This window comes from Pistacia vera, unplaced genomic scaffold (genome assembly GCF_008641045.1).
Source record: "Pistacia vera cultivar Batoury unplaced genomic scaffold, PisVer_v2 Contig343, whole genome shotgun sequence".
In the NCBI taxonomy this organism is placed as follows: Eukaryota; Viridiplantae; Streptophyta; class Magnoliopsida; order Sapindales; family Anacardiaceae; genus Pistacia; species Pistacia vera.
In genome coordinates, this window is record NW_022196161.1 from 704,924 (window position 1) to 730,880 (window position 25,957).

At 41.0% G+C, this 25,957-nt stretch overlaps 1 protein-coding gene and 1 pseudogene across 1 annotated transcript; both read left to right on the plus strand.

The window, feature by feature from the left end:
• Positions 1–1,771: 1,771 nt before the first annotated feature.
• LOC116138668 lies at positions 1,772–4,714 on the plus strand (annotated as a pseudogene).
• Positions 4,715–12,353: 7,639 nt separating this feature from the next.
• Positions 12,354–15,076, plus strand: LOC116138669 (protein LYK5-like). The gene is made up of 2 exons (XM_031424360.1): positions 12,354–13,092; positions 15,051–15,076. Exons 1-2 carry the CDS (start codon positions 12,354–12,356, stop codon positions 15,074–15,076), a joined length of 765 nt encoding a protein of 254 aa, XP_031280220.1.
• Positions 15,077–25,957: the final 10,881 nt, after the last annotated feature.

Sequence of the window (25,957 nt, forward strand, 5' to 3'; positions counted from 1 at the left end):
GACCTCGAAAGCTCGCACTCGAGCAGGCCATAACAATTGCTACAAGTGCTCGGGCAGACTCCCCAACGAGTCCAGAACAGCCCGTCCTTTGCCTTGTCCGCCAGTTGCCGCGGGCTCTTTGCCCCGACCTCCTGACTCTTGGCACGTCCTCAGAGTTCCTCCTCGGATTCAGTTTCAGACTCTTCGGCTGGACCTGTTCCTCTTCTTGGACCTTTGGGCCGGAGCCTTACGCCTGGGGCGAGCAGTCGGCGCCCGAGCGACCTGTTCGTCCTGGTCGCCTCTTGTGCAGGACGGGGCTGCGAAGGCGTAGAAGCTCGCAGCGGTGGTGTCGGAATGGCACGGCAGCTTCGGCCGCCCTCTCACTCCTCAGCGAGGGAAACGAATGGCGTCGGCGGGACTGCCCGGACTCTTTGGGGGCATGGTCTCTGTATTCAAGCTCGTCAGAGGGGAATTTATTCTACGACCAGAAAGAAATCACATAACTTACCTCTAGAGGTTCCAACGATGCCTTGTCGGTGAAAAAACCGTACTTCCGCAGTTCGCGGTTGTCACGAGCTTCCTCGCGTCCCGTTGTTCCTCGTCCAATACCCCGAAAGATACGAGCCTGCTTGGGTCAGCGAGTAGGTTTTGGCTGTTCGTTCTATTAACTGCAAAGAATAGGTCGTTACTAATGATCGTGCGAGCAAATAACAACCCAGCGAGAGAAACCTACTTGGATCCTGAAAAATGGCAGTGACGTTATAAAAGAAAAAGAAAACTTTGTCTCGTAGGCCCCGCATTGCTGGGATCAGCGTGTATCCCCGCGGCATAGTAGGTCGCCGAGACAGATAGACGTCCTTATCCCTACTTTCTTCAGGTAGTAGGCAACACCGAGCTCCACTGCGATGGCTCTCCAAGTCGTTTCGCAGCACGCGATGTACATCGCAACAGCGATGTACATACGCATTGCGTCAACTGCATCGGTGCGATCTCGAATGATCCAGGACCGACCGATGAAAGGATGGAAGGAACCTCCCTCCACCCTTATGATCTCTTCAGAGCATCGCGGCAAGGCCATCAGCCGGGCGCCGTGACGCCTAGCGTAGTCGAGGAACACCTCCGAGCGGATATCAAACTGCCTCTTTATTCTAGCATATTCCTCGGAGGTGAGAACGAGTAGACGTCAAGAGCTCGTCCTCGGGAGCTCCCCGCGAGGACGAGCTGGCTCCGTCCTCGGCCTGGATGTTGACGGTTCCATTTCAGTCTGCAACATCGACAGACACGGTCATTTAGGCCTTGTGTTTTGCCCGTGCGGGCAAGGGACAAATGTTAAACCTAGCCAGTGATTCAGCCGCCATCCACGGCTCGAAACCAATAGCGGCGTCGCGACTCGCGTGAAACACCGGAGACCCCACGCCGTGGATCAACCAAACCGCCAAAAAAAAAAAAAAAAAAAAAAAAAAAAAAAAAAAAGAGAATCTTACTCTGTAAATATGGAGCCGGGGCCGAAACTCGTCCTGGTTGCCTAAAAGCGCGATCAGGAAGAAGATTCCGGGTTTGCGAAGGTTTAATCACTCGAAGCGAAAGAAATCTCGTGTGCCTCATCTGAAAAATGCCAGTTTTTATTGGATGCGAATCGACGGTTACCACCCCTTGAACGCAACAGGTTCCTCTCTCCCCGTATTAAAGCGGCCCCAGTCGCATTAAATGCCGTGAAGGGGCGTCAACTCAAAACCCACGTCGCATTAAAGTCGGCAATAAGGGTTGCCATTTCAAATCTGCCACGCAGTTAATGTTGTCCAAACGGCGTCGGTCATCATACCGCGCATTTAATGTGCGACAAGTGCTGTCACCTCCTGCAGAACGCCTGACAGAGCGACCAGGGTTCGTTGAACCTAAAAGGCTCAGAAAGAGCTTCCGTCAAATCCAGGTCGCTAGGAGGAAGATTGTCAGGTGCTTAGGAAAGAATCACGCGAGATCGTGTTCGCTGCGATTCTTGAGCCGAGCTCACCCCATCCAGGTCGACCGACCAGGAACCTTCAGTGTGACTTAGTTTCCAAGCTCGTTCCACAAACCTAAAAACTAGGGGGCTTCTGTTATGCCTGGAAATAGGGCTGACGTGGGAAAGTCACGTCAGGAGAGTAATGAGGAGAAGGGGTAACCCTGCCCCTCAGGACAATGTGCGCACGTCAGACCTGCAAAGAACATGGAGCTCACACGCGTCCATTTCTCTGCAGCAAGTCGTGCAAAGTCAGCTTGGAAAAAGGGAAACGGGACGTGAAGCCTGATCATATCCTGCCAGTCACACCAACCCATAGATTAATGATGATTACACCGCTTCAATTTGATATAAAAATGAAGAAGACCTCTTCATTAGGGGGATTCGGCCATTCATTACAAAAAACAACCCTCTCTCTCTTGTAAAGCAAAACATATTTCTTTTATTAACCTTATGTACGTCAGTCCGCTTCGCGACCTGACCCACACCAACACAATAAAAATCAGTGGACGTAGGACTTGCTACCTTAGCATCCGAACCACTTTAAACCTCTTTTCATTATTTCACTAGACACATCTATGTTACGTGCATTAATTCATCAAATAGTGTCACCCCGTGACAATTGGTTGTGTGCCGAAACGAGCATCAACAAATAAGAAATCTATTAAAAGACAAATTTTAGACAGATTTCCTACATAAAAATCTAAAAAAAAAAAAAAAAAAAAATTGTAAAATCACGAGAGAGAGAATAACTATATATAACCATAAACTTACCAAATGAATTTATCCTTCGTATGATTGACCATCGAAGACATATCCAATTTGGAAGATATTTTTTTTTTAAATTACTCTTTCAAGAAGACTCAAACCATGGAGCCATATTCATCCTTGAGCTTCCTCTTCTCGATCTTCCTCTTGCTATCTCCATTTTTCAATCCTTCAAACTGCCGCAAAGTTACCTGCAACACACAATTAGATGCAAAAAACCTTATATCAAAAGGCTATCTCTGCAATGGTCCTGAAACTTCATGCCAATCCTTCATACATTCGCTCACAGCCACCTTATGATTCCCCGCATTTTGCCTATCTTCTAGCTCGGAAGCCTCGGTTCGCTTCGATCAACAACATATCGTCAATAACGACACGATCCCGCCTGGAAATTAGTAAGTTTCCTGTTTCTTGTTCCTCCAGTTCAGGTAGCATTTACCAGCAAACACGCCTTATACGAAAGAATGAGACATATTTTCAATCGCCAATAACACTTACCAAGGCCTCACTACTTGCCAGGCTCTCATGGGGCAGAATTATTATGATGAACTGAGTTTGGCCTGGTTTGCAGCTAACTGTTCGCTGCGATGCGCCTGTCCGAGCGCAACCAGACGGGGAATGGCGTGAGCTCGTTGCTGGCTTATGGTGACATGGGGGACTCTTTTGGATCAATTGCAATCTTTTGGGGTTGATGAAAAAAGCATCCGGAGTAACAACTTGTTGCAGGATAGTGTGATTTATCCCTTTACCCTCTTTGATTCCATTGAAAAGGGAAAGTTGCTCTAAAAATCAGAGAAATTCTTTGTTATTGCCCAGCAGATGGAAGTCTAGAGGTATCAGTTATTGTAAAACTGAAGGCAAAAAATTTCAGTCAAATTGGTACTCTGTTAGGTAATTGCCTCATAATTTTTTGCCTTTAAGCTCATCAGTTTCATTGTTGAGTCTTTAAAATACAGAATTAAATTGCATTGATTATCTTGTTAATACTTTCTGTGAAAACAAGAAGCTTGTTACATATATTCTTAGGAAAGCGAGAGAGCTTATCATAATTTTACTTCTCTTAGGATTGCAGGCATTCATTAGAACCTCTTAACATTTTCACTGTTTAGATTTCCAAATACGCAGATCGCCCCAAAAAAAATTGACTTCCAATAAGTTTGAAAGTCTTACATTTTCACCTGCAGAATCGACATCGTTTTTGTTTGATACGGGTTGGGCTAATCAATTGTAAATGATAATAGATTTTGACTAAACATTGGAGAATACTACCATTGTATAAGATATCGTTAAATACACTTTTTACGATGGATTTTTAATACCATCCTATGAAACAATTTAACTTTTTATTTTTTCAGGTATTGGCATTGGTTTGGGATTGTTATGCATGTTTCTTTTGGGTTACAACTTATACAAATTCTAAAGAAAAGGAGAAACAGATTGGAAGAGAGAAATTGTTTAAGCAAAATGGTGGCTTCTTGCTGCAGCAACGATTATCATCCAGTGGTAGTAGTGAAAATGCTAAAATATTTACAGCAGAGGAGCTTCAAAGTGCTACAGACAATTACAACCGAGTCGGTTTCTCGTCAAGGAGGATTTCACTTTATACAAAGGAAGTTACTTGATGGAACCATAGTTGCTGTTAAAAGAGCAAAGGCAATTGATAAAAGCCAGATTCAGCAATTCATTAATGAAGTTGTCATTTTATCTCAAATCAATCATCGAAACATCGTGAAGCTTCTCGTTGTTGCTTGGAGACTGAGGTACCAGTCCTCTGCTACGAGTCATCCCTAATGGAACGCTTTCCCATCATATTCATAATCTCAACAAACAGAAGCTTCACTTTCATGGAGCACGAGTTCAAATCGCGTGCGAAGTTGCAGGTGCATTAGCTTATTGCATTCTACAGCCTCAATTCCCATTTTTCACCGAGACATCAATCTTCAAACATACTTCTGGATGAAAAGATAGCGCAAAAGTTTCGATTTTGGGACTTCAAAGTCTAATCCAAATGACAAAACCCATATAACCACAGCAGTTCAAGGAACTTTTGGGTATTTGGATCCTGAGTACTTCCAATCAAGTCAATTACAGAGAAAAGTATGTGTACAGCTTCGGGTAGTGCTTGTAGACTGTTAACCGGTAAAAAACCGATCTCTTTAGATGAAGAAGAGAGAAACGTGGTTTCACACTTCATTCATTAGCAAAGAAACAAAGTGATGGAATTTAGATGCCGAGTAGCTAAAGAAGCAAGTGAAGAAGATATTCGAACTATTGTAGAGCTTGCATGAGTTGCTTGAGATTGAGTGGGAAAAAGAGGCCTACAATGAAGATGTGGCATTGGAGCTTGAAGGGTTAAGAAGATCTCAAAAATGCCTAGAAATCAAGCAAGATGAAAAGTTTTGAACGATGAAATATCCATGAATGGACAAGAATCTATCACAACTAGCTTATTTCCGCTAAAAATGGAGTCTCCATCATTGTAGACATTACCTGATTTAAAAAATAAATAAAAAAATTTCCTAGTTTTTTTTTTTTTTTTTATTCTTGCTTTGGGAATCTTAGAAAGATAGAATTGATGTTTTTTTTTTCTTGGATGCCAAGGGCACAGACCAGTTTACGCTCTTTTAACTAATCTTTAAGACCTTGAAACTATCAACAGGATAAGATTTCAATGGTTGTCCCTATTATCAACAAGATTATATTTGAACTTAAGACCTCTTGATAATTCATGCAAGAATATTTATCGAACACTCGACTATTCAAAGTAGTTGAATTGATGTTATTTTTTATGTGTCATCCAATATTAGGTTCTTATTTTTGGAATATGTATCTTTTAATGATAAAAAAGAAAAAAAAAAAAAAATGGATTTGCTTATTACGTATGATTCTACATAGGAGGAATTTTATTTTTGAAGAGGAGTTACATTATGAGAATCGTCACGGGAATGGAGGTTATAAACAAGATGGCTAAGTCAACCTATTTTTTTTTTTAATAAATTATTACAAAATTTAGAGTGTTGAATAAAGACGCTTTGAAATGATTGAGATTCAATATAATATGCCGTACCTATGTACCAATGACACAATTGACAATTCCGATGCACACTCAACCATTAATTAATTGCAGTTGATTTTTTTTTTTTTATTTAACACCTATTTCGATTATTCCGCCTAAATGATATTAGGACTCAAATTCGAAAATGGTAAAGTAGATCCTTTTTTTAACTTTTTATCATTAACTACTATATAATTAAAAAATAAAAAAAATATTATATCGAAAACATGTATAAAAATTCTAATTTAATTGTTGTAGTGGGAAGATAGAAGTTATGATTTGGGGGGATTTTAAGCATACTATTAGCTTTTCTTAAAATTACATAGTCATATATAAAAAATACACCAAAAAAAGAAAAATTAATGTAAATGATATATCAAAAGCATAGGGAAGTTTATCAAAACATATTTACTTTATGTTTCTTTAAAAGATATATATTTATTTGATTTTTCAGCTATATTGAAAAAATTCTTTTGTAAAATCATATTAGTGAAACGTGAAAAATAAAATAAGATAAAGTTCTTAATTAACTTTATCATTAACACATTAATCTCCTTCCGTATAAATTAATAAAATTTCCTTGAGATTTTCCAAATAACATAAACTTTAATGAGGATGAGTTAAAATATTATCAAATTATATTCCATCTTTTATTTTAATATTTAAATTTAAACGACAAGTAAAATTTTTGTTATTTTAAAATTTTAGGTAAGGGTGAGCAGTTTCGGTACCCTGTATTTTCAGGAACCAACCATTTAGTAAGATTATCAAAAAAAAAAATCGAAACGGAACCCGTTGGTTCTTCATTCAAGAACCGGTACATTACCTAGTACCCTATAAAAATCAATCACCCTTTATTAGTTTAAAAAATGACAAAAAACCTTAAAAATTTACAAATACACCCACTAACAATTAAGAAAACTTACATTTAGTAGTTTTCAACTTTTGATTACTTATTTATTTGTGTTCAATGTAACTCATAAATCTTCTAATCTCTAAACAACACTTTATTTAATTAATTTATCACAATTCATAAAATTTCTCAATCAAAACTAAAACACAAATGGGTTCTAAGTGGTTCCAGTTGATACCATTTCAGGTTTTTTTCTAAGTTCTGGTTTCGGTTTTAGTTCCAAACATATAGGAATCGAACCGAAATCGCACAGTATCGATTCCAATAAAAGAGCCAGAACCTTCCACCTGATGTCGGTTTCGGATCTGACCCAGTTCTACCTGCAATTCTGGTTCTACTTGCTGGCCATACTTAATTAGGGAATTTTTGTTTTTTATCTTAAATCAGTTAATCCTAAATTAAACTTTAATTTTTCCCCTGGAAAGACCTAAAATCCATAGTATAAATACAATCCGATTCATCTTCTATCCCCTAGTCTCCAAGCTTCGTCTTCTACTGCAACTCTCGGCATCACTAACTCTTAGCACTAACCAAAGCAATTCACTATCCAATTTCCATGGACAAGAATGAAGAAAAAACTCAAGTAGAAGAACAAGAGCAAGATCAAGTAGTGAACCCATGGCAGGTCTCTTCAAAAGGCAAAATTGATTACGACAAACTCATCGACCAATTCGGCTGCCAAAGGCTCGACAACTCCCATCGACAGAGTCCAACGCCTCAGCGCCGCCCGGCCCACGTGTTCCTGCGCCGTGGCGTTTTTTCGCCCCCGGTTCGACCCAGAAGTCATTTTTGTGATTCTTTCTGTAATTTGTTTCTGGGTCGATTTTTGTGATTTTGTGAAATGGGTTTGTGTCAAGCAGGGATTTTGGTGAGATACTGGACGCGTATAAGAGGAGAGAATTTTTATTTGTATACGGACGTGGGCCATCATCTGAAGCTTTGCATTTGGGGCATTTAGTTCCGTTTATGTTTACTAAGTGAGTTCATTTCTTGAATTTTTTATAATTATTTGATGGTTTGTTTTATTGAATGATGGAAATTGAAGTAATGTAAGTAAAGTTTTCATGCGTTGAATTAAACTTCAGCACAAATGTGTTTACTAAGGAAATTAGTTTAATTGAATTTTGTGGTGAAGTGATTGCTTCTATTTTGTTGTTCTGATGAATGGAATTTAAGTGTGTTGTGTTGGAAAATCGGTGATTTATAAAATTGTTTTGAGATGGAATTTGGATATGCTATCAATGAATTGATGTTTTTTTGGAATCTTCAGTGCAACCGAACGAATGCTTTTGAGAATGTAGATAACTACAGAATTTTTATTGGTAATTCTTCAAAAACACATATTCAATGCGGCTTTTTTTCTTTTGGTGGTTTTAATTTTTAAGAATAAGAACTGCTTTTGTTTTTGCTACAAAATGGGACCGCAAAGCTACAATCGGTGTACATTGATGATGTTTTAAAATCTTGTTATTTGTACTTGTTATGGCTAATCAGAAGGGATTGAACTTGTGAAGCCCTTTTAATTGTCTACTTTACTTTAGGTTTTCTTTTTTCTTTTTTTTTTTTTCTTTTTTTCTGTGCTACACCCACAAGGGAATCTATTATCTTTTTATCTGAACCAACTCTGCAGTCTCTGTTTTTATTTTTGCTTCTGACTTATGTCATGTGTAACATTGCTTGCAGATATTTGCAAGTGCCTTTAAAGTTCCTCTTGTTATACAACTACGGATGTGAAAAGTGCATGTGGAAAAAACCCCCCCCCCCCTCTTTCTCCTTGAGAAAATGAAGTTCCCCACTCCAACGGGGATAGGGGAGGTAAGCGGATCGCAGAGCGCATCTCGTGAATGCTATGTAAAATCGGTCCAGATGGCCGACAAAGGAAAGGGCGTTACGCGATGTGCACCCCGCCATGCTATGGCGATCAGCCGGACCGAGCCGCAGCCTGGTCCGGCAGAGGATAACATAGATCCGCGAGTTCAGGAAATCCCCCCGAGCGGCCCGGTTGAGGATCTGTCCGAGGTTTCGGTTGATCCAAAAGAGCCGAGCTGAGCGCTAAAGATCGGAAGCTGTCTCAACCCTCAGCTCGCCTCCGAGCTAGTAAGCTTCTTGAAGGAGAACATTGATGTGTTCGCCTGGTCGCATGCAGACATGGTCGGGATCAGCCCGAACGTTATTTGCCACTCACTGAACGTCAGCAGTGAAGCTAAGCCAGTTCGCCAGAAGAGAAGAGCAATGGATCCGGAGCGGTACGCCGCATTAAAATCAGAAGTGGAGAACCTTCTCCGCAATGGGTCTATTTGCGAGGCTCTCTACCCGACCTGGGTTGCTAACCCGGTCCTGGTCAAGAAGCCAAATGGCAAGTGGCGGACCTGCGTAGACTTCAGCGACCTGAATAAGGCTTGCCCGAAAGACAGCTTCCCCCTCCCAAGAATCGATTAGCTCGTTGACGCCACCTCGGGGCATGAGCTGTTAAGCTTCATGGATGCGTATTCGGGATACAACCAAATCCCGATGTATAAGCCAGACGAGGAGCATACGACCTTTATCACGGACCGGGGGCTATACTGCTTCAAAGTCATGCCCTTCGGCCTCAAGAATGCAGGTGCGACCTACCAGAGGTTGGTCAACCGAATGTTCTCCGACCAGATCGGGAGGACAATGGAGGTCTATGTGGACGACATGCTGGTCAAATCCCAGGTCGCCACAGATCATATTTCGCATCTCGCTGAGATGTTTGACATACTCCGACTCTATAGAATGAAGCTGAACCCTCTCAAATGNGAGTTGTGCACCTTTGCTTGGCAGGTGAACCAATTGGTAACGGTGGCAGTTGGCATTGAAATGGGCTTGGATCGAAACTTTCAAGGCTGGAGGCCCTTCTTCTAGCGTCAAAATGTTGATGCGAAATTCCATACTGACTAAAATTTCGAGACTAGAATTCGTATCAACAAGAGATAATCGATTGACCAAGGCAAAAATCGAGTAAGATGGGTGCGTGGCTCTTGAGAATCAATGAAGATGGATTAACCCATGCATGATGATGATCGTGACAATGGCGTGCCTTCTAGAAAATGATATGTGAGAACAATGTATTTTTAAAGTGGTTCAGACTAGAAGATAAACAAAGCGTATGTCCATTGATACTTTATGTAGGTGTATGAGTATGAATCAAATTACACGAGATGGTTCTCTCTTTATTGGATATTTTCTTTTGTGGGCGTTATCTTTTAATCCCCAAACCCTTTCTTATTTGGTTGTCTTTTGTACTTATATGGAACCTTGGGGGTATCATGATGGCAGGCATGTCAGCCGAGTCGTCATGAGTTAATTGGTGACTAGAGGCTCACACGCCCCTATGTCGTAGAGAATGATAGCGTTCCCTCTGATAGCGGGCACCTTTACAGGTTTTCTTTTAGCTTAGCTACATGAAAGGCACATGGAGTTTGCTTCACTGCGTGCCGTCGATTGGGATAAGCAGTTTATACGTGGTAAAGTGATTTAGCCGAGTGAAAGGATGTTTTCACATGGCAGGTCCCTTTTCCTGCCTTTGCCAAATGTCAAGCTCCTATACGCTTACTGATCGTTCGCGTTTCCTTGATTCGTCTCTATCCCCAAGCTTAATGTATAACTTGGAAAGGGGTGTATTTCGAGCTTCTTAGTTGATCCCGGGCTGGAGACGTTTACTGCACAACATATAAAATAATAACAGAATTAGGAGATTTTTCCTGGTTTGTTCCAATTAAGGAATTATGTTCAACATTCAAATAGAGAATTTTTGTTGAATATTAAAACTTTACAGTAATTACAATAGTAGCTCACTCTCACTTTCTATTCTTTTTCTCATATTAGGTTTCTCACTGTTATAGAAAATATATAATAGAAAACCTAACCTCATTTGAACTTTCCCAAATCTAACCCGATTTAAATTTAAATATTAGTAAACTAATTCTAAACCCAATTAGACATTGGACTATGAGAAGTATATACCATATTTAATAGGTAAGTCCACTAGGAAAACAAAAAATCATTAATTTGGTTGGGCTTTTTGTTTTAACTTGAATTAATGTTTCTAGATTTCACTTCACTTATTTACTTTTTCCATATTTTACATTATTTTCTTTTGAATTTCTCTCTTTAAAGTTAAAACCTGGTGATTTGCGGCCTAATATTATCCCAATGTGAACCGAGATATGTTGATTTGAAGGTAAAATGTGTAAAGTAGTGCAACTTAGCTTCTCACTTTCACTAAACCTTATGGTTGTCTGTGTAAACTTCCCGGAAACAAAATGCCACTACCCATGCAGCTTCTTCCGAGTCTATTTTTAAGAATTTCAGAATCGTGGTTTGAACTTTGAAATAATCTGTGTTGATTTCTGCTAGTCAAGGTTGGAGGCTGGCATATATAATCTATTTTGAAATCAACTGCGTGTACTTTCAGAAGTCACAGATTATTCAATACAGTCAAACTGCATTTTATTGAAATCAACACCAACCTCAAAAAGTCACTGTCAAACGTATTGAGAAGGGATTCTTAATTTCAAATTTTCATTGTCCTTTTATATGACTTTTTGGAATAAGATGAGAAAAAAATTAATAAAAAACTAATGTTTTATATATTTTCTTAAGATTAAGATTGGAATGGGTCTGATCTGTATAGTAAAGTAAGTACAAGAAGACATTAGTCCATTTTAGCCTAGACAATTAGCAAAACAAAATTCAATTATTATTTGGAGTAAAATTTCACATTATGAGGATCTCAAATTTTATATTTTAAAAAACATATTATTCTATATGATAGTATCATGAGAATCTCAAATACCTTTTTTAAATTTTGGACTAGCATTCCTATAATAATGTTATGCACGGGAAAATAAAGGGCTGACGTGGGAAAGTCACGTCAGGAGTAACCTGCCCCCGTCAGGACAATGTGCGCACGTCAGACCTGCAAATGAACATGGAGCTCACACGCGTCCATTTCTCTGCAGCAAGTCGTGCAAAGTCAGCTTGGAAAAAGGGAAACGGGACGTGAAGTCGGATCATATCCTGACAGTCACACCAACCCATAGATTTAATGATGATTACACGCTTCAATTTGATATAAAAATGAAGAAGACCTCTTCATTAGGGGGATTCGGCCATTCATTACAAAAAAACAACTCTCTCTCTCTTGTAAAAGCAAAAACATATTTCTTTTATTAACTCTTATGTACGTCAGTCCGCTTCGCGACCTGACCCACACCAACATCAATACAAAATCAGTGGACGTAGGACTTGCTACCTTAGCATCCGAACCACTTTAAAAACCTCTTTTCATTTATTTCACTTGACACATCTATTGTTACGTGCATTAAATTCATCAAATAGTGTCACCCACGTGACAATTGGTTGGTGCCGAAAACGAGCATCAACAAATAAGAAATCTATTAAAAGACAAATTTTAGACAGATTTCCTACATAAAAATCTTAAAAAAAAAAAAAAAAAAAAAAATTGTAAAACGTCACGAGAGAGAGAATAACTATATATAACCATAACACTTACCAAATGAATTTATCCTTCGTATGATTGACCATGCGAAGACATATCCAATTTGGAAGATATTTTTTTTTTCAAATTACTCTGTTCAAGAAGACTCAAATCCATGGATCCATATTCATCCTTGAGCTTCCTCTTCTCGATCTTCCTCTTGCTATCTCCATTTTTCAATCCTTCAAACTGCCAGCAAAGTTACCTGAACAACACACAATTAGAGTGCGAAGAAAACCATTCTATATCAAAAGGCTATCTCTGCAATGGTCCTGAAACTTCATGCCAATCCTTCATAACATTTCGCTCACAGCCACCTTATGATTCCCCCGTCAAGATTGCCTATCTTCTAGGCTCGGAAGCCTCTGGTATCGCTTCGATCAACAACATATCGTCGAATAACGACACGATCCCGCCTGGTAAATTAGTAATTATTCCTGTTTCTTGTTCCTCCAGTTCAGGTAGCATTTACCAGCACAACACGCCTTATACGATAAGAAGCAATGAGACATATTTATCAATCGCCAATAACACTTACCAAGGCCTCACTACTTGCCAGGCTCTCATGGGGCAGAATTATTATGATGAACTGAGTCTTGAGCCTGGTTTGCAGCTAACTGTTTCGCTGCGATGCGCCTGTCCGAGCGCTAACCAGACGGGGAATGGCGTGAGCTCGTTGCTGGCTTATATGGTGACATGGGGTGACTCTTTTGGATCAATTGCAAATCTTTTTGGGGTTGAGGAAAAAAGCATCCCGGAGGCTAACAACTTGTTGCAGGATAGTGTGATTTTTCCCTTTACTCCTCTTTTGATTCCATTGAAAAGGGAAAGTTGCTCTAAAAATNCTCAGGCAGGTCCTCCAGAAACCGGAGGCCTCGGGTAAACTGCTCAAATGGGCCATGGAGTTGAGCCAGTTCGACTTAAGGTACACGCCCAGGTCGACTATCAAAGGGCAGGCTGTTGCAGACTTCATCTCGGAATTTTCCTATCTCCCAAGCGAGCAACAGTCTAGCGAAGTCGGGCAAGAAACTATCCAGAACCTGTCGACATGGAACCTCTACGTCGACGAGTCATCGAACAGGAAAAGAGCCGGTGCGGGTCTTCTCCTGGTGAGTCCCGAGGGGGTCCGAATCCATGGTATTCTCCGGTTCGGGTTTAAAGCGACCAACAATGAGTCCGAGTACGAAGCTCTGCTCGCCGGGTTGCGACTCGCCAAAGAAATGGGTGCAACCGCGATCAGTATTTATAGCGACTCTATGCTGGTCGTCAACCAGATCCTAGGGGAGTACCAAGCTAAGGAAGAGAACATGGTCCGCTACCTGAAAGAAGCTAAGGTCTCTTTGGGGTCGTTTAAGCACTTTGAGATCGCTCAGATTCCCAGGGAGAGCAACTCAATAGCGGACGCCTTGGCAAAGATTGCCTCGTCACTAGATTCAGAGGCTCCCGATAACATTCCTGTTCGTTTTGTCAATGCTCCGACTATTAGCTCTGCCGAACAGGCCGTGAACGAGGTTCAGCCAGATTCCTGGATGACTCCCATTGTACAGTACCTCAAGGATGGGACCTTGCCCAGCGACAAAGTCGAGGCGAGGGTCCTACGAGTAAGGTCTGCTCGCTTCACGCTCATCGGGGATCAGCTGTACAGGAGAGGATTCAGTGCCCCGCTCCTCCGATGTGTGACCAGCGAAGAAGCAGACTACATCATGAGGGGATCTGCGGTAACCACACAGCAGCTCGGTCTCTTGCAAACAAGATTGTGCGCCAGGGATACTATTGGCCCCGAATCTAGGAGGATGCACACAACTTTGTCAAGAGATGCAACAAGTATCAGCAGTTCGCGAACATCCCGCGAGCCCCATCTCACGAGCTGATCACTATGTCTAGCCCATGGCCGTTTTCCATGTGGGGAATCGACCTCATCGGCCCCATGCCGGTTGGAAAGGGAGGGGTCAAGTATGTCGTGGTCACGGTAGACTACTTCACAAAATGGGTCGAAGCCGAGCCGTTAGCCGCGATCACGACCAGAAAGCTAAAGGACTTCGTTTTCAAGAATATAGTGTGCCGCTACGGAATTCCTCACACCCTTATCTCAGACAATGGAAAACAATTCGATAATGAGGAGTTCAAGCAGTTCTGCGACGAGCTGGGCATCCATAAAAAATTTGCCTCAGTCGTCAGACCGCAGGCGAATGGCCAAGTTGAAGCAGTCAACAAGACCATCAAGCACACTCTGAAAGCCAAGCTCGGGGCAGCCAAAGGAAATTGGGCTGACGACCTCCCCGAAGTCTTGTGGGCATACAGGACAACTCCAAGGACCTCCACCTCGGAAACTCCATTTTCGATAGCCTACGGCTGTGAAGCAATGATCCCTGTAGAGGTCGGAACTGGGTCTCTTCGGAGGGACTTGTACAATGAGGACGGAAACGAGGCACTAATGAGAGCAAGTTTGGATCTGGTCGAAGAACACCGCAACAAGGCTTCGCTAAGGATAGCGGCCTACCAACAGCGAGCAAAAAGATTCTTCGACTCAAAGGTCAAGCGAAGAGACTTCCAGGTCGGAGATCTTGTGCTAAAGGAAGTTCTCCTTGGAACCAGAGAGCCAAGTGCGGGGGTACTAGGGCCTAACTGGGAAGGTCCATACCGGGTCGACAAAGTAATCAGACCGGGGACCTATCATCTCAAAAGATTGAATAGCTCCAAAGTACCCCGAGCTTGGAATGCCGAGCACCTCCGGCCGTACTATCAATAATCCTGAACTCAGTTCTCATTTTGTTAATTTCTTTTTAAGTATTACTTTATTCACTCGAAACAGCTCGTATGTGTTCTGTTCGCATGTAAAAATTAGTAAACAATTGCCTATGTAAATCGCAAATTGTAAATCGCGCACATAATATACGAAAAGAGCGAACTGTAAATCGAAAAGATTTCATTCATTTATAAACAGAAAGAGTCCGAAAACCCGATTACAATAAGGACGATTCATTTCGCCTAAGGCTGGTCGGGAAGATCCTTCGAGCCAGAGCCGCCTGCCTGGTCGGGTCCTTGGGCGGCCGCGGCAGCCTGGTCGTCCTCCTCGGCCATGACTTGCAAGGTCGCCTGCCAACTCTCCGGGAGGTCGAATGTGTCCAAGTTCAGGTTCCTAGCTCGTAGGGTATAGATGGACCCGATAGCCCAGTCCGCGGCCTTCTCCTCCATTTCCTCGGACTGATTCTGCATTTCATCAGTCAGAGAAGCGACTCTTGCCCGGCTCTCCTAGAGCTCGGTCTCAAGGGCTAGCCTTTCCTGCTCGAAGGCCTGCCTATCCTCTTCAGCTCGCTGGGCCCGCTCGAAGGTCACCTGAAGCTCCTGGTCCTTTTCTCCGACCTCCTTAGAGAACCTGGCGGTTGTCCTTTGAAGTTCTCTAACTTCCTCAGCACGACGATCGAGCTCCGCCCTCTGGAAGTCCACTGTTCGCTGAGCAGCGTCCTTTTGGTTCAGATACCTATTCGCTACATCGAACGCTTGGGTTCTCTCCGCCTCAGCGGACTCCAAACTTTGCTTCAGCTTCGCGACCTCCTCTTGCAGGTCGCTCGTCCCCTTTGCGGCCCCCAGCCGCGTCTTCTCCATGGACATCCTCATCGCAAGCAACCCCTGCGAGCATTATATGAGTTAGAAATAGACCAAAATGAAATTTCAAGTACGGCTGGCTTACCTTGCTCAGATGCTGGAACGACGTGGCCATCAGGTCGTCGCCCGTGTCTGCAAACTCGCCGTACGACTCCGAAAGCTCGCACTCCAGCAGGCCATAAACAATTGGCTGCAAGTGCTCGGGCAGACTCCCCAACAAGTCCAGAACAGCCGCGTCCTTTGCCTTGTCGCCAGTTACCGCAGGCTCTTTGCCCGACCTCCTGGACTCTTGGCGCGTCCTCAGAGGTTCCTCCTCAGATTCAGTTTCAGACTCTTCGGCCTAGACCTGTTTCCTCTTCTTGGACCTTTGGGCCGGAGCCTTACGCTTGGGGCGAGCAGTCGGCGCCCGAGCGACCTGTTCTGTCCTGGTCGCCTCTTGTGCAGGACGGGGCTGCGAAGGCGCAGAAGCTCGCAGCGGTTGTGCCGGAATGGCACGGGCAACTTCGGCCGCCCTCTCACTCCTCGAGCGAGGGAAAACAAATGGAGCTCGGTGGGACTGCCCAGACTCCTTTGGGGGCATGGTCTCTGCATTCAAGCTCGTCAGAAAGGGAATTTACTCTACGACCAGAAAGAAATCAGCATAACTTACCTTCTAGAGGTTCCAACGACGCCTTGTCGGTGAAAAAACCGTACTTTCGCAGGTTCGCGGTTGTCACGGGCTTCCTCGCGTCCCGTTGTTCCTCGTCCAATACCCCGAAAGATACGAGCTTGCTTGGGTCAGCGAGTAGGTTTTGGCTGGTCGTTCTGTTAACTGCAAAAGAAACAGGTCGTTACTAATGATCGTGCGAGCAAATAACGAATCCAGTGAGGAGAAACCTACTTGGATCCTGAAAATGGCAGTGACCGGTATAACAGAAAAAGAAAAACTTTGTCTCGTAGGCCCCCGCATTGCTGGGATAGTTGTGTATCCCCGCGGCAACAGTAGGTCGCCGAGACAGATAGTACGAGTCCTTATCCCTACTCTTCTTCAGGTAGTAGGCAATACCGAGCTCCACTGCTGAAGGCTCTCCCAAGTCGTTTTCGCAGCACGGGATGTACATCGCAACAGTAATGACATACGCGTTTGGCGTCAACTGCATCGGTGCGATCCCGAAATGATCCAGGACCGACCTGATGAAAGGATGGAAGGGAACCCTCCCTCCACCCTTAAAGATCTCTTCAGAGATCGCGGCAAGGCCATCAACCGGGCGCCGTGACGGCCTAGCGTAGTCGAGGAACACCTCCGAGCGGATATCGAACTGCCTCTTTATTCTAGCATATTCCTCGGAGGTGAGAACCGAGTAGACATCAAGAGCTGCGTCCTCAGGAGCTCCCCGCGAGGACGAGCTGGCTCCGTCCTCGGGCTTGGATGTTGACGGTTCCATTTCAGTCTGCAACATCGACAGACACGGTCATTTAGGCCTTTGTGTTTGTCCCGTGCGGCGGCAAGGGACAAATGCTTAAAACCTAGCAGTGGTTCAAGCCGCCATCCACGGCTCGAAACCAATAGCGGCGTCGCGACTCCGGTGAAACACCGGAAGACCCCACGCCGTGGATCAACCAAACCGCAAAAAAAAAAAAAAAAAAAAAAAAAAAAAAAAAGAAGAGAATCTTACTCTGTAGAATATGGAGCCGGGGCCGAAACTCGTCCTGGTTGCCTAAAAAGCGTCGATCAGGAGAGAATGATTCCGGGTTTGCGAAGGTTTATCACTCGAAGCGAAAGAAATCTCAGTGGCCTCATCTGAAGAATGCCAAGTTTTTATATGGATAGCGAATCGACGGTTACCACCCCTTGGAACCGAAACGGCAGTTCCCTCTCTCCCCGCATTAAATGCGCCCCACGTCGCATTAAATGCCGTGAAGAGGGGCGTCAACTCAAAACCCACGTCGCATTAAATGCGGCAATAAGGGTTGCCGTTTCAAATATGCCATGCAGTTAATGTTGTCAAAACGGCATCGGGTCATCATACCGCGCATTTAATGTGTCAGACAAGCGCTGTCACTCCTACAGAACGCCTGACAGCGCAGAACCAGGTTCGTTGAACCTAAAAGGTACAGAAAGGAGCGTCCGTCAAATCCAGGTCGCTAGGATGAAGATTGTCAGGTCGCTTAGGCAAAGAATCACGCGAGATCGTGTTCGCTGCGAGCCTTGAGCCGAGCTCACCCCATCCAGGTCGGAACGACCAGAACCTTCAGTGTGACTTAGTTTCCAAGGCTCGTTCCACAAACCTTAAAAACTAGGGGGCTTCTGTTATGCACGGGAAAATAAAGGGCTGACGTGGGAAAGTCACGTCAGGAGTAACCTGCCCCCGTCAGGACAATGTGCGCACGTCAGGAGTAACCTGCCCCCGTCAGGACAATGTGCGCACGTCAGACCTGCAAATGAACATGGAGCTCACACGCGTCCATTTCTCTACAGCAAGTCGTGCAAAGTCAGCTTGGAAAAAGGGAAACGGGACGTGAAGCCGAATCATATCCTGACAGTCACACCAACCCATAGATTTAATGATGATTACACGCTTCAATTTGATATAAAATGAAGAAGATCTCTCCATTAAGGGGATTCGGCCATTCATTACAGAAAACAACTCTCTCTCTTGTAAAAGCCAAAACATATTACTTTTATTAACTCTTATGTACGTCAGTCCGCTTCGCGACCTGACCCACACCAACATCAATACAAAATCAGTGGACGTAGGACTTGCTACCTTAGCATCCGAACCACTTTAAAAACCTCTTTTCATTTATTTCACTTGACACATCTATTGTTACGTGCATTAAATTCATCAAATAGTGTCACCCACGTGACAATTGGTTGGTGCCGAAAACCTGCATCAACAATATTTATATATTGCTGGGTATACTCAAATCAACTATTATGATAATCAATAAAATAGAAGTTAGTTACTATCCCAATAAGGTTTGATAGAAAAACATTTTTTTCTCTCTAATTTTTGGAATAAATTAAAACAATGTTAAAAAAAAAAAAAAAGTAAATGAACCTTCAGTCATTTTCATCAATCATTTTAACTAGGACTGAAAAAAAAAACCAAAAACTGAACCGAACCGAAAAATCAGATCGAAAAACCGGTTTTTAATATTAATGGGCTCGGTTTCGATTTTCAAAAATAATTAAATCGAATTTCTAGTTCAGCTAACGATTTAAGGATAATATTAAACCGGTTAATCCAAATTGGTTTTAAAAAAAATAAAAAAATAAAAATATCCCTTATTTTTTTCCCCCACTTTTTCTTGGTGTTAGGGACGTAGAACTGCAGCCTGCTTCTCTCTGTATTTTCTTGGGTTTGATTCTCCACACAAGTACTTTTTCTTTCGTCTTCTTTCTCCTTTCACGATTTTCTCTTTCTTCGTCTTCTTTCTCCTTTCACTGCTTTCTCTTTCTTTTTTCAGTTTTTCTTCTCATTTTCGTCTTTTCTCTTCCTCTCCTTCTCCAATTTCTTTTTCTTTTTCGTCTTCTTCTCTTGTCTCCTTCTCCACTTTTCCTTTTCTTTTTCTGTCTTCTTCTCCTTTCACTTTTCTGTTTTTTTTTCTTTTTCGTATCTCCATTTCTTCTCTTTCACTGCTTTTCTGTTTAGATTTGGATAACAGTCAAGAAGAGAACACCATGATTGACTTCAGCCTCCTTCTTCTTCTTCTTCGGTTTGGTAAAGCATAATTTTAATTCAAGTAAAAAAAAAAAAAAAACTAGAAAAAAAAATGGGTCAAACTGGAGTGTGACCGAATTAGGCCGAAAAAAGCAGCCCATAATTCATAATTGGGCCAAAAAAATGCACCCTAATATATAAGCGCTTTAACCGGTTAACCGAACCAAATTTTCGGTTCGGTTCATAACCGGTTTTTAACCGAAATCGGGAACCGATTTTCGATTCAAGAAAATAATTTAACCGAAACCGGTCCGGTTTCAGTTCAATTATTTTCTTGAATCGAAAACCGGTTCGATTCAAGCTTTCGGTTAACCGGTTTTTTTCACCCCTAATTTTAACATTTAAGAATTGTAACAATAATAATACGATCAATCATTTGTCCAAAACTAGAGATGGGAAAGGCTCGTGCCCAGGTGATTCTGGCTCCGGACTAGGCCCTCAATGTCTAGGCCCAAATCATCAGGGACTAATCTTGGGCCCATGAGATTTCTCAAGGCTCGGACCAGTCCTTAGGACCAATCATGGGCCCATAGGATCGGTCTTATGGGCCTAGAAAATTTCATTTAGCCCTTCTAATTTTTTATATATTTAGTGGCTAAATATAAAATTATGTAAAGGGGTTTGTGTAATTTTCAAGGGTTGATATGTAAACTTTTTAATTAATTAGTAAATAAACATAAATGAATGGTTTTAATGGTTTTAATTTAAAGAGATAATTTAATTTTAGCTTCGCAATGTGAAAATTTAATTTGAACTTAAACAATTAAATGAATATAAATAGATAGTTAATTGTTTATAAATTTATATGGTTTTAATTTAAAGAGATAAATTAATTTTAGCATAAATAATTAAATATAATGTTTACAATGTGCAAATTTAATTTAAACTTGAACAAATAAACAATTAAATAAAATTTTTTTTATTAAATTATTAATTTACATCGTCGAAATTTACATCACTCAAATCTATGTTTTTTAAGAAGTTGCGTACTTCGAGATCTTCAGGGTGGTACTATAGTTTTTTGTCTACATGAGTCCAGTCTTGTAAACATGTAATGACTTTAACCACCTCATTGATTAAAGAGTGTCTTCTGTCTTCCATAATGCAACCATTAATTGAGAATGCCTAGTCGGATGCAATTGTGGAAAATGGCACACATAAAATGTCACGTGCCATTTGGGTTACAATGGAGAATCGACTTGCATTTTGGTTCTACCTTTGAAGCACATCCATCTCACGTTTCTCCTTCTTGGTCATGTAGGACATGTCCGTTTGTGGATACCATTGTAGCTCACTTGATCCATGTTTGTACGTGCTGGAGCTTCTACATCCACCAGCACTAGTACTAAGTTTCATATACATCCAGATGCTCAATCCCTGTTGATGAATGTCTTCATCAGCTTCCTGCTGCTCGTCTTTGATGGGCATTCCATTGTACCTATTTTGATACAAAGAAAAAAAAAACATTCCAATTTTCTGTTAAATTATATCAAATAAGAACTATAGTCATATTTTAAATGTTGGCCTATCTCATTAACTATACAACTAAATACGTTTAATCTAAATCTAGGATCTACAATAACACCTAATCCATATAAGAATTGAATATCTAACTAATATTTCTGGTATTTTGCTTCCATTTCTGAAACAATGTCGCTTAACTCTTCATTATATCTATGTCTAGCAAAAGTTTTACAAATTTGAAGTAAAATATCTAAAGCTAAATTAGTAGTAGGATAATAAATATCACTTAATGTATTAGTGAAATTGTAAAAAACTTTAAGAAATGAATGAAAAATATTGCAAACTGTCCAATCAAAATCGTTGATGACTTCATCCAGATAGTTCTTCCGGTTGATGAAAGTTGTAATTTATCTTGTAGTTGGCATAGCTTTTTTGCAACATCAAGTACGTTGAGTTCCAACGGACAGACATGTCGCAACATGGCTTCTTCGATTGAACCGACAACTCCTCTTGGTGACAATATTTGACATACTCATTCCATCTTGTATTGCTACTGGCAATGAATCCTATAGCCGCACACACCCTATCAATCCTCGCATGTATAGCTTCTAAACATGTTTTAACAATCAAATTGATGATGTGGCAAGCACATCTCTAGTGAAAAAAATTTCTTTCACGAAACGGATCCAATTTCTTTTGAAATAAAGAAATTGTTAGTGTGAGCAGTTACATTATCAAGCGTTAGCACCACAACTCTCTCAGTTAATAAATAATCTTGCAAAACTTCAATAATTGTAAAATAAATAGTGTTAGCACTATGTTTAGTATATAATGGTTTGAAACCTATCAATTTTTGTTGTAAAGCTCAACTATGATCTAGATAATGTATTATGATACTCAAAAAAATTGTTTTTGATCTAGCAATCCATATGTCGAAAGTAAATGCAATAGAAATATTCTAAAAATTTTCAAATTCTTTTTTAAGTTTATCACTTATTTTAATATAAAGTCTTTCTATGTCTCTAGTTGTACCTCTACTAGCAGGCCTATATTGTGTACAAAAAGCCTTTTTAATCATATCAACAAAATATACATTTTCATATAAAGAAATGGGAGTTCGTAGCAACTATGTATTTGGCTACTTCCTCTCATGCAGTCTGTGCATTGAATTGCCAGTTTGAGAGAGTTGAGGTTCGTGGATTAAAATAAAGTTGAGTTTGTATTTGCTTATCGGTTTTAGTTAAAGTTGAACATTGTTGCATTAATTTGGGGTGCTTCTTCTCCAAGTGTCGCCTCATCATAGAAGTCAAGTTCTTAGCACCGATAGTGGTTGGGCAAAAATTACATACCCCACACGTCTCTTCCCCCAACCCATTTGGCTTTGCTCGTTTTGATTTCGTGAAAAATTGTCATACCCCGGACATAGCCCTCTTCATCGGTCTTGTCGTGGTGTCGTAGCTCGCTTATGTATGGCTAGACGCAGTCCCGACCACCTTTGGATTTAGAATTGCTGCGTCTGGAAGGGGTGATGAAAATGGATCGAACCCTTCTGTTTCTTGGGTGGATGGAGGAACTGGAACATAATACTCATTTGGGGATGATGATCTTCCGAATCTATAATTTGGGGAATCTATTATAATAAAATAATAAATAACTGAAATAGATTAAATTAAATAATAAATGAAATTGAATAATGAATAATGAATAATGATAATGAATAATGATAATGAATAAATATAAAAAATAAATTGAAGAATAGGTGAAATTGAAGAGAGTTTGAAAATTGGAGTAGAGAGAATGAGAGATTGAGAGTTATGAGGAAAATGGGTGGGAATTAGGGGTTTATTTATAGTTTAGGTATGGAGGGAAAGTGCAAAAAAATAAACCTCCTCCCCTCCCCCCATTTGACCGTTGCTGACCATTGAGCCAATGGTCCAATTTTTTATTTTATTTTTTGTAAAAAAAAGTATTCCCTATATTTATTGTTAATTTCATATCAAATAAGGGGTTTTGGATATTTTATAAGGATTAAAACAAAATTGAGGAGTAAGTTTGGGCCTAGGCCTAGACCGATCCCAAGCCTAGGCCTTGGAGGAGGGATTGGCCCTAGGCTCGGTCCCTCCTCCGTTAGGCCTAGTCCGATCCTCCCAAGGACCAATCCTAGGATCGGGTTTTTGGGTCAAGCCCTTTGGGCCCGAGCTTAATTCCCACCTATCCAAAACTTATAACCGCTGTTCGAACTTCCAACTATTTGACCAAAAATTCTAACCCCAAAACACTATTATAGGTTTAGCAAAAATTCTAACCCCAGTAACACTATAGTTAGTCTTTTTAAGTATGAAGTCACTAAGGGTTGAAAGAAAACAATAATACTATGTATACTAACCAATTTGTACTAATCCAATTATTAACATTGAAAATTTGAAATTCTCAAAAAAAAAAAAAAAAATCAAATTTTCAATGTTAGTACTTGGATTAGTGCACATAGCATTACTCGAAAGAAAATGTCGTAAGAAATAATAAGGGATACAAAAATCATCAATACTTCAAATAAAATCTGTTTTTTAATTAAATTATCTAAGAATATTGATGGTTGAGATTTATTCTTGCTAAATTAGAAGATCTATTCTTATTTAAAATTGTTTATAAGATATATTAAAGATATTTTTTATTAAAACATTCTCTCCAAGGTAAGTTTTATTTTTAGAATAAAATAAAATAAAAATTGCATAAAAAATTGGGCTCTCTCACATATCCCAGGATTCTAATTTTCTAACCACTCCTATCTTATATAAATATCTAAAATAAATCAAACATGCTTAACCTTTTAAAATTTAAATCAAATATTTCTTAAGGGAGCATCCCATGACCCGGTCATTAGGCCTTTGTGTTTTCCCGTGCGGCGGCAAGGGACAATGCTTAAAACCTAGCAGTGGTTCAAGCCGCCATCCACGGCTCGAAACCAATAGCGGCGCACGACTCCGGTAAACACCGGAAGACCCCACGCCGTGGATCAACCAAACCGCAAAAAAAAAAAAAAAAAAAAAAAAAAAGAAGAGAATCTTACTCTGTAGAATATGGAGCCGGGGCCGAAACTCGTCCTGGTTGCCTAAAAAGCGTCGATCGGGAGAGAATGATTCCGGTTTGCGAAGGTTTATCACTCGAAGCGAAAGAAATCTCAGTGGCCTCATCTGAAGATGCCAAGTTTTTATATGGATAGCGAATCGACGGTTACACCCCTTGGAACCGAAACGGCAGTTCCCTCTCTCCCCGCATTAAATGCGCCCCACGTCGCATTAAATGCCGTGAAGAGGGCGTCAACTCAAAACCCACGTCGCATTAAATGCGGCAATAAGGGTTGCCGTTTCAAATATGCCATGCAGTTAATGTTTGTCAAAACGGCATCGGGTCATCATACCGCGCATTTAATGTGTCAGACAAGCGCTGCACCCCAGAACGCCTGACAGCGCAGAACCAGGTCTTGTCCTAAAGGTACAGAAAGGAGCGTCCGTCAAATCCAGGTCGCTAGGATGAAGATTGTCAGGTCGCTTAGGCAAGAATCACGCGAGATCGTGTTCGCTGCGAGCCTTGAGCCGAGCTCACCCCATCCGGTCGGAACGACCAGAACCTTCAGTGTGACTTAGTTTCCAAGGCTCGTTCCACAACCTTAAAAACTAGGGGGCTTCTGTTTGCACGGGAAATAAGGCTACGTGGGAAAGTCACGTCAGGAGTAACCTGCCCCGTCAGGACAATGTGCGCACGTCAGACCTGCAAACGAACATGGAGCTCACACGCGTCCATTTCTCTACAGCAAGTCGTGCAAAGTCAGCTTGGAAAAAGGGAAACGGGACGTGAAGCCGAATCATATCCTGACAGTCACACCAACCCATAGATTTAATGATGATTACACGCTTCAATTTGATATAAAATGAAGAAGATCTCTCCATTAGGGGATTCGGCCATTCATTCAGAAAACAACTCTCTCTCTGTAAAACCAAAACATATTACTTTTATTAACTCTTATGTACGTCAGTCCGCTTCGCGACCTGACCCACACACCAACATCAATACAAATCAGTGGACGTAGGACTTGCTACCTTAGCATCCGAACCACTTTAAAAACCTCTTTTCATTTATTTCACTTGACACATCTATTGTTACGTGCATTAAATTCATCAAATAGTGTCACCCGTGACAATTGGTGGTGCCGAAAACCTGCATCACAAATTATATATTGCTGGGTATACTCAATCAACTATTATGATAATCAATAAATAGAAGTTAGTTACTATCCCAATAAGGTTTGATAGAAAAAACTTTTTTTCTCTCTAATTTTTGGAATAAATTAAAACAATGTTAAAAAAAAAAAAAAAGTAAATGAACCTTCAGTCATTTCATCAATCATTTTACTAGGACTGAAAAAAAAAAACCAAAAATGAACCGAACCGAAAAATCAGATCGAAAAACCGGTTTTAATATTAATGGGCTCGGTTTCGATTTTCAAAAATAATTAAATCGAATTCTAGTTCAGCTAACGATTTAGGATAATATTAAACCGGTTAATCCAAATGGTTTAAAAAAAAAAAAATAAAAATATCCCTTATTTTTTTCCCCCACTTTTTCTTGGTGTTAGGGACGTAGAACTGCAGCCTGCTTCTCTCGTATTTCTTGGGTTTGATTCTCCACACAAGTACTTTTTCTTTCGTCTTCTTTCTCCTTTCACGATTTTCTCTTTCTTCGTCTTCTTTCTCCTTTCACTGCTTTCTCTTTCTTTTTTCAGTTTTTCTTCTCATTTTCGTCTTTTCTCTTCCTCTCCTTCTCCAATTTCTTTTTCTTTTCGTCTTCTTCTCTTGTCTCCTTCTCCACTTTTCCTTTTCTTTTTCTGTCTTCTCTCCTTCACTTTTCTGTTTTTTTTTCTTTTTCGTATCTCCATTTCTTCTCTTTC